Raw genomic sequence first — 9,665 nt, forward strand, 5'->3', positions numbered from 1 at the left:
TCCGGGTAGTTGCCAGTTTGCACTGGCTAGAAGATGGGATTCGGAGGAGGCCTAATCGATGCGATCGAATCGGTCTGGTGGAGGTAATTGGCAGGAGGCGGTCTCTCAAGTACCCAGGCCCATGCGCATGTGCCAACACCCATAATCTAATGCTCCCCCAAAGGCCCCACCCATCATACAGGCACATGTGACCCCCATGCTCCCCTGCTTCCCACGCATGCATGCATGGCCCCCATTTTGATGGTAGCAGGCCCCCCTAAAGCCTCCTGCAACAAGGAGTGGTGGGGCGCTGCACCCCCGCTTCCCACGCATCCATGCACGACCACCTGTTTTGTTTCTAGCAGGCCTCCCTGAAGCCTCTTGGGACCAAAACAGGTAGGTTGGTAAAATGAAGACTCAGGTTTTTGAGGGCAATAGGCTGACTCTGTAAACCGCTTAGAGAGGACTGTAAAGCACTATGAAGTGGAATATAAATCTAAGTGCTACTGCTATTTATACTAAAATATAATCAGTCCATTTATTAATCAGGGTCAAAATATACACTATGGCCTGCTAGCACCAAAACAGGAGATTGGGGGACCTCCCTGAAGCTCCTGGAACCAAAAATGGGATGTGGGGGGGCATTGCATCCCCCATCCCCCATGGAGGTCTCCTCCCCACCCTCCAAGCATACATGCGCATCAGAGGTGGGTTCTGGATCCTGTTGCATATGGTATGCTGTGATGGGGCCGAGTGTCCACCATGTGCACGGGCGCTGGGTGCATGTGTGCACCCACAGCCTGTGATGCTCCAGATGCTCAACAGAGCATCACACATGTGCCGTACGCTCCGTGAGCATGTGCAGATGGCCCAGTTGGGACAAATACAGATTATAGAACACGGGCAGGCAGGTGGGCCCTCCGAAGCACCATACCGGAATGGTGCCAGCTGTTTCCAGCAGGAACTGGTATGCCCGTACTGGGGGGTACCTGCCAAAACCCACCACTGGTGTGCATCCCCTAGAAGAGACCCCCCAAAAAAACTGGCCAGCAGGAGGCGTAGAGGAGCTGACATGGGTGATAGCTCGTTCGCCCGCAGAGATGGCTCCGCTTGCCAGTTGTGGCATGCGTGCCATAGGTCATAGGTCATCACGGCCATAGTATAATAAATGGACTGAATATATTTTAGTACAAATAGTCATAGCACTTAGACTTATATACCACTTTAACAGCCCTCTCTAAGCAGTTTACGGAGTCAGCAAATTTCCCTCAGAAATCTGGATCTTCATTTTACCAACTTCGGAAGGATTGAAGGCTGAGTCAACCTGGAGCCAGTCAGGATTTTCTCTTTCTGTGATGATGGCACATTCTGTTAGAAGTGGGGTCATGGGAGAAACGTTCTGGAATTTTCTTCCCAGATTCAATGGACTGAATAATTTTTGGTTTGTGTTTTCTGCATTGTAATTTTACTTAGAAGTAAGATTAGTAAAATATGGATTTTCTTCCATTATATTTTTCCTCAGTATTCCTAATATTTTCCAGCATATTTAAAATCACTAGTAATTCATCTTATAATATTCATAGTCTGCAATTTATCTCTCTCTGTGTGTGTCTATGTGAGTGTCACTCAAAGAGTGAGTGTCGGTTTGTCTTTCTGTCTTTCTGTATCTCTCTCTATCTTTCTCTCTGCCTCTCTCTCTCTCTCTCTCTCTTTCTTTCTCTCTCTGTCTACGTCTCTCTGTGTGTGTCTGTCTCTGCCTGTCTCTCTTTCTCTCTCTCTGTCTCTCTGTGTGTCTGTCTCTCTGTGTGTCTGTCTCTCTGTGTTTCTGTCCCTCTGTCTATCTCTCTGTTTCTCTCTCTGTGTCATTCTCTCTGTCTCTGTCTGTCTGTCTGTCTCTGTCTCTCTCTGTCTCTCTCTCTCTCTGTCACTCTCTCTCTGTCTGTCTCTGTCTGTCTCTCTCTGTCTCCTTCTCTCTGTCTCTCTGTCTCTCTCTTACACACACAGACACAGACACAGACACAGACACAGACACACACACACACACACACAAACACAAACACATTAAATGAACAACCCCACTCAATCCTAAAAATTTATTTAGCAAGACGAGAATGTTCATGCTATAAAGCCAAAGTCCTTCAGCATTTTGAGTGCTGCTTTATGGACTTCCTTGTTTCTCAGGGTATAAATAATGGGGTTCAAAAGAGGGGTCACTACAACATAAAAGACTGCGATTTGCTTGTCATGATCTTGACCTGTGTCTGAATGGGGGATGATGTACATAGAGATAATGGTACCATAGAACAAGGTGACCACCATAAGATGGGAGCCACAAGTGAAGAAAGCTTTACGCCATCCAGTAGTTGACCTCATGTCCAAAACGGAATAAAGAATTAGACCATAGGAAGAGAGGATGACTAAAACAGGAACCAGAACAATAAATGCTGATAAACCAAAAACAACAGCTTTAGTTACAGTGGTGTCATCACATGCAAGTTTTAGCAGAACAGGCAATTCGCAAACAAAGTGGTTAATGTGATTCGGGCCACAGAACGGATGGTGAAAAATGAAAGCTACATATACAACTGAGAAGAGGCATCCTATGGTCCAACAGGATGCCGCAAGCAGTCGCTGGTGCATCCTATCCATGGAAGAAGCATATGTCAGTGGATGGCAGATGGCTATGTAGCGGTCATAAGCCATGACTCCCAACAACAAGCATTCTGTGCTACCCATGGTCAGAGCAATGTAACTCTGTGTCACACATCGTGCTAAGGAAATGGCTCCATCTCCAGTCAAAAGTTGACCTAACACCTGGGGCAAAGTGCTGGTAACATAGCCAATTTCCATGCCTGAAAGGTTGCTGAGAAAAAAGTACATGGGAGTGTGGAGTCGAAAATCAGCATGCACCAAGATGATGATTAGCAGGTTCCCCAAAATTGTAAGCAAGTAGATGATGAGGATGATCCCAAAGAGAAAAAGCTGCGTTCTTCGGTGGCTGGTGAGTCCCAATAAGATGAACTCCTTAATGGAGGTGAAGTTCTCACTCGCTATCTTGGCATCATCTTGCCTGAAATGAAAGGAAATTATTGAAAGATAATGAAATTTCCTGGAAAGGAGGCAGAAAGAAAGAGAAAGAAAGAGAGAGGGGGGGGGGAGAGAGTAAGAGAAAGAAAAAAAGAAAGAAAGAAAGAAAGTAAGTAAGTAAGTAAGTAAGTAAGTTTGTTTCAGAGTGTAATCTCAAGAAATCCATAATCATTATAAGCTAATTTCTACAAGCTCAAACATTTCAGATGATTGGCACAGCCTAATTGGGAAATTTAATTTATTTATCTTTATTCTCTCTCCTTAACAAATTATAAAAATCCACAGTACAAACATTTGAGTGAGATTAAGGAACTTAAAAATTAATCAGCACAATACATCAATTTTTTAAAAAGAAAAGGAAGGGGAAAGGGGGAGCCTGGAAAATTATTCTGAAAACAGAAGAATTCAATAAAGAATATTGACCAGAGTGTTTGATATCTTCCCTGACCCTTTGTAAAAAGAACAAGCAGAAACAATACATTTGAACTCTAAAAAGTAGTGCTTGTTAACAACCCACAGAGGCAAATTGGGTTTAGATTTTATTTCCAGGATTGTATCAACTTGGTGCCTGAAAAATCCATAACTTGATATTTTTAATTACCTATCCTACCATTTTTGTACAGGAGCTGAAGAAATCACATACATCTATTTTTGGTTAAGTTTAATCAGGAATGCCTAAAGTTCTATCAGAATGATAAATTGCCACATACTAGTTTTAAATCATTGCAAACAAGAAACACAGACAGATAGGCAAACAATGGGCAATCAAATAATTTTTGAATGGGTCATAATAACATTTAGTTCTAATCTGCTTTTAACTATTTTTTTTTGTAATTTCTGAAGAATTAAATAGCTGTTAATTGGAGAAGAATTAGCACTGATTCAGTATTTCATGATTTATAGCAACTTTAACAATAGCCTTAAAATAGTTCCATAGTCAGATTAACTAGCTCAATTTGGACCCCAACATGAAAGGAACTAGAGGTAAAAGTACCCAAAGATTATACTGAAATATAACCTGAATATTACTTGAATATGAATCCCAGACAAATTACCAATGTCAAGGGAAGCTAAGAAAATAGCAATCATTCAACAGCATTGCAAAAAATGCATTAAGAGTTGTTAACCTAATTTTGCTAACCTTCTTCTCCGGTAACATTGTACTGCAAACAAGGACATACAAAACCTTTGCCAGAGCAATTCTTGAATACATCTCGTCTGCCTGAAATCCACACTGTATATCAGACATTAATTCAATTGAGTGAGTCCAGAGGTATTTCACGAGAAGAGTCCTCCACTTTTCTGCTCACAACAGAATACCTTATGCTCACAACAGAATACCTTATGCCACCAGGCTCAAAATTTTGGCCTTGGACATACTAGAACTATAACAACTAAGGTCTGACCTAAGCGTTGTACACAAAATTGTCTGCTACAATGTCCTACCTGTCAATGACTACTTCAGCTTCAACCTCAATCATACATGGGCAAACAATAGATACAAACTAAAGGTAAACCTCTCCAAACACGATTGCAAAAAATATGACTTCAGCAACAGAGTGGTCAATGCCTGGAATGCGACTTCAGCAACAGAGTGGTCAATGCCTGGAATGCTCTACCTGAATCTGTTGCTACATCCTCAAACTCCCGTAACTTTAACCTTGAACTGTCTAGTGTGGACCTCATCCCATTCCTAAGAGGTCTGTAGGGGCCATGTATAAGCGCACCAGCATGCCTACCATCCCTGTCCTACAGTCCCCATTTATTGGTACACATTTCCTGTGCTCATGTTTATAATTATACCTGCTATCTCATACATGTTTGACAAACTAAATAAATAAAATAAAAATAAATACATCTGCATAGTTTGCCTTAGCAAATGTATCTGCCTTTCTCTCCACCAAGAAATCCGTAAGATAAGAGTATGCCAGTATTAAAGTTAAATTCTAAGACTACTCTCCCAAGTCAAAATATTTCATCCTTTAAAAATTATTTTCCTCATAAATAAATTCCAAATGAGCCATTGAAATCTTAGCTTTAAGAATCATTAAGATCTTTCTCAGTAAACCAGAAGGATCCCATCATGATTTCAGTTATAACAGCCATAATTGGTATATAATATTGCAAAACAATTTGAGACATTAGTGGAATATTTTCAAAGAACTATAATAATGAAATATACTGAAAATATAATGAAATATCTAAATAAAAAGTTCAGGAACTCTACCATGCCATGTCCTTGTAATAATTTGGAGGAAGAAGTTGGTGGCAGAAGATTTTGAACTGATAGATATAATGAAATTCGAAGAGATTTCAGATTAAATTCTTGGTGTTGATGCAATGGATTTGTTTGAGATCTTGTAAAGGAGTCTTTAAAACTTTTTCTACCATCTTTTCCATCATTCTGACTCCTGCTCAACCAATCATGTTTTCCAGCTTCCTAAAGTTGCATGTTCATCTTTGAAAGTATTCCAGGACTTAAGATAGCACTCTGGCCTCTTCTCTCACTGTCTATGAGAGATGTCAAGATTTCATGATATTATTTCCAATGAGATTACTCCAATCCCTTGTGGTTATTTCTAATAAACTGATAAATCTCTCTGTTTTTTTATCTCCTAGGCACTTTTAAATATTCACTGAAAGAAAATAACTTTATGTCAATACATTCACATAGGTTAAAAGAAAGGAGAGACAAACTTTTGCCTTATTATTTATTTTTTCAAACATATATGGAAAATTAATTGAAAGGCAGACAAATGTTTGAACATTGAACAAAGAACAAAGAGGAAGAGACATTAGTCAAGCAAAACCCAAGACGAATGCAATGTCAAACTATTTTTGGATTAAAGCTGAAAATGAAATGAATGAAACAATTAGTTCAATTCAACATATGAATATTTACATCGGTGAGGGGGAAAGAGGGATTAGGAGGGAGAGGGAGTGAGGGAGAGAGAGTTCTGTAAGCATTTGTAAACAATTTTTTATGGAATGGACTTTCAAGTGGAGACATATGTAGCTTTTCATACAAACTCTCCTTAGAGGAAATGCTGAAGGTGCACGGAACATTGTTACCTTCCCACCAAACGTGGTTCCTATTTTTCTACTTGCATTTTTACATCCCTCCAACTGCTAGGTTGGCAGAAGCTGGGACAAGTAATGGGAGTTCACTCAATTACATGGCGCTAGGGATTCGAACCACCAAACTGCCGCCCTTTCTGATCGACAAGCTCAGTGTCTTAGCTACTGAGCCACCAGGTCCCTTGTACACCTAGATAGTCCTTAGTTAAAATTCACAAACCACAAAGAAAATATTTGTGTCTTCTCCAACACCAGAATTCAAAAACAGTGATACCATTAGTTAGCGCATTAAGCAATAGCCTAATAAATGGCCTAATAGAAATCTTATTTGGGGTATTTGCTTGTTTTTATAAAGCAACTCTTCACAATATTTTAGATGCTGCCCTATGTATGCTCTTGTTCCTCAAGGTATAAATAATTGGGTTGAGCAGAGGGGTGACCACAACATAGAAGACTGCAATTTGTTTATCATGATCAAGAGATGATGCTGACTTTGGAATCATATACATACAGATAATCGTCCCATAAAACAAAACAACCACAATCAAATGGGAGCCACAGGTAGAGAAAGCCTTGTGGAGTCCAACGTTTGACTTCATATGTGAGACCGAGTAAAGTATACACCCATAGGTGGTCAGAATGACCGATAGAGGAACCAGAATGCCTAATGCTCCTATAGCTAAATTCACAAGCTTGACTATATATGTATCACTACATGCAAGTTTCATCACCACTGGCATCTCACATATGAAGTGGTTGATCTGGTTGGGACCACAATAAGTTTGGCCAGCAAGAGAGATAACACAGATGGCGGAGAGCACAGGAGCAATTACCCAGCAGGATAAAGCAAAGTGCCACTGGTTTTGCTTGCACATGGCAGTAGCATAAATTAGTGGACGGCAGATGGCTAAGTAGCGGTCATAGGCCATGACACTCAAGAGGAAGGACTCCATGCTCCCCATGGTCAATGCGACATACATCTGGATGATGCAGAGTGCAAAAGAGATGACCCCATTTCCAGTCAAGAGATGGGTTAACATGAGGGGCATGGTGCTGGTGACATAACATATTTCTACCCCTGCAAAATGTGAGAGAAAATAGTACATGGGAATGTGGAGTTGAATGTCAATCTGCACTACGATGATGATCATGAGATTCCCCAAAACCGTAAGCATGTAGACAAGGAGAATGATCACAAAAAGGAAAAGCTGGATTTTTCTTCGGTTGGTTAGTCCAAGTAAGATGAACTCCTTAACAGAGGTGACATTCTCAGCTTCCATCCTGGCCTCCTGCTGTAAAGAAGAGAAAATGAAGCAAAATTTTAGATGCCTTGGAAAAAAGACTAGCATTTTTTTTTTTTTACAAAAGACCAAATTACTCTCAAAAGATACCAATTGTAACCCACTCTTATATCTCAAGGTAGAGTTATAAGATGGACACCAGAAATTTTATTTCAAGGATAACCATTTCCACAATGGCAGGTTCAATCCCTGGATATTCTTGTCTTAACTCAAAAGCTAAGGCAACTTAAATTTGGTTACATCTTGGATGGATATGGGAAAGTGGTTGGGAGGCTTGTTGGCACACAGCTACAAAGAGGATGAAGTGGATTGAAATGGCATTGGTCAGTAATAAGACTGTATTATTATTATTCTTCTCTTCCTTACTAGTATCTATCTCTTCCAACTTATTATTATAACCATGTTGCTTGTATCTTTCAATTTATATTGTTTTTGTTAGGAATATAATCTAACGGTTGGGTTGGCAATATATACATCATATAGCAATGCTGTACCTGTTTCTTTAAATCATACTGTAAAATGTGATTGGTTGCTGTTTCCTCAATCGGCCATAAGAGGGAACCAGAATCACTGTTAGCTCTCTGTCTGTTTGTTAGATGCTGGGCTGATCTGAGTGTTTTGGAAGCTGGCTGTTAGAAAGTGCCGCAAGCTATTATAGGTTTTGCAACTGCTAGCAAACTTTGAGTACTGAACTGTTTGTATGATTATGGACCATGTTATTTGGATTATCACTTAACTGAAAGACATTGATGACTGACTGTCTTATCTGTGTATGACTTGGACTGTTTGATGGACTCTAATACCTCTATTTCTATGAAAGTAAAAGCCTACTTAAACTGCAATGTCTCTATAGGCTGGTTTGTCTGTTCTCCAATAATGTAAATGTGAATCCTAGGTGCTTCTCTGAGCTAATCCACTCAACCCTTTTGGCTTACTAATTGCTTATTTTGAGTTTCTTGACTGACCCAATTTTTCTGAATGGACTATCAAATCTGCATTTCTAAAAGCGGACCTACTCAGTTTCTGCTTGGGGGCAGGGAGACTGGTTTCTCCCTCCCTTAAGTTTTTTCCCCATTTCTCCTTTTAGGAAATATTCTAGCCTGCCTTTTAAAAAATACTTCACAAAATATACCATTCTTCTAGGAGGGGGCCTTCCCACAGGATTACCCAAGAAAAGGACAAGTGAACTTGATCTTGAAATTATGAATAAAGGCATCTGATTATCTGCTGAAATAATTGCCTTTGGATGCCACAAATGACATCATATACACACAATAGAAGGTTGGAATGTGGTTATAGCATGTTTTGCTTGGTAGATCCTCATTTTTGAGATATGAAGAGATGTGGCTTTGTATCAAAATCAACAACTACCAGATAAATGTCTGAGGATCATTAAATGAAGATACTAAGGGACTTCTGAATGAAGTTGCATGCCATATGATGGAGATCTGTAAACCAAACCCAAAATTCAGAAATGTATTGCAGAACTAATTCAGAAATTTGTTGCAGAACTAATGTTAAAAGATTATCAAAGCCAAAAAAAACTGCAGAAATATGAATGGGACATTGGGACATTCACATGCATGACAATATATGGGCCTGAAACATGGCATATTATAACTTCATATACCACATGATCAACCACCTATGAGATGGAAAGGTAAACTATGGAAACATGTGTTCCTGGTTGGAACACTAGAACATTAGACAGAAAACAATTCCAACATCTGTAAATAATGTTGTTGCAAGTGGTGAAACTACTCAATGAATATAATAATTGAAGTCTCAAAGTAGGCATTTGCACTATGTTCTAATTACTCAACCACTTTAACAATTGCCCCATCCCCAAAATTTTAAATCTTTCTCTAGGATTTATCCAACTCACCTGGAGACTTCAGCTAGTAATCTATCCGAGTAGCACTCTGTCTTTCACATCATGATGTAGAGAAGGTTTGAAATTTTCCTAAGGAAATAAAAAGGATATCAACCTGCTCCCTTGAGAATGCTACACTCCCTGTTGGACTTTTCTGTAGATCATTATACATGTGCAACGGCTTACCTCTCAGGGGTATCTGATATACTACCTCTAGTATACATAAATAAATATCCACCATAGTATTCCCTTTCAGGTTAAGCACTATTATGTTATGTAAAAATCAGCAAAGTAATAATAAACCAAAGGAAAGTAAATCATGAATAAAAAAGGGAGAAAGAGAGAGA

The 9,665-nt window shown here is 39.6% G+C and overlaps 2 protein-coding genes across 2 annotated transcripts; both read right to left on the reverse strand.

Annotated features, from left to right (window-relative positions):
- Positions 1–2,094: 2,094 nt before the first annotated feature.
- LOC148046431 (olfactory receptor 2G3-like) lies at positions 2,095–4,315 on the reverse strand. Its single transcript, XM_087714728.1, has 2 exons — positions 4,248–4,315; positions 2,095–3,049 (listed from the first exon to the last, which is right to left on the reverse strand). The coding sequence occupies exons 1-2, from the start codon at positions 4,313–4,315 to the stop codon at positions 2,095–2,097; spliced, it is 1,023 nt and encodes a 340-aa protein (XP_087570854.1).
- Positions 4,316–6,506: 2,191 nt separating this feature from the next.
- LOC148046432 (olfactory receptor 5P56-like) lies at positions 6,507–7,424 on the reverse strand. The gene has a single exon (XM_087712030.1). The coding sequence runs from the start codon at positions 7,422–7,424 to the stop codon at positions 6,507–6,509; it is 918 nt and encodes a 305-aa protein (XP_087568156.1).
- Positions 7,425–9,665: the final 2,241 nt, after the last annotated feature.

Source organism: Thamnophis sirtalis, unplaced genomic scaffold (genome assembly GCF_051295495.1).
Source record: "Thamnophis sirtalis isolate CommonGarterSnake01/CBP01778 unplaced genomic scaffold, rThaSir2_p1.2 scaffold_4, whole genome shotgun sequence".
NCBI lineage: Eukaryota > Metazoa > Chordata > Lepidosauria > Squamata > Natricidae > Thamnophis > Thamnophis sirtalis.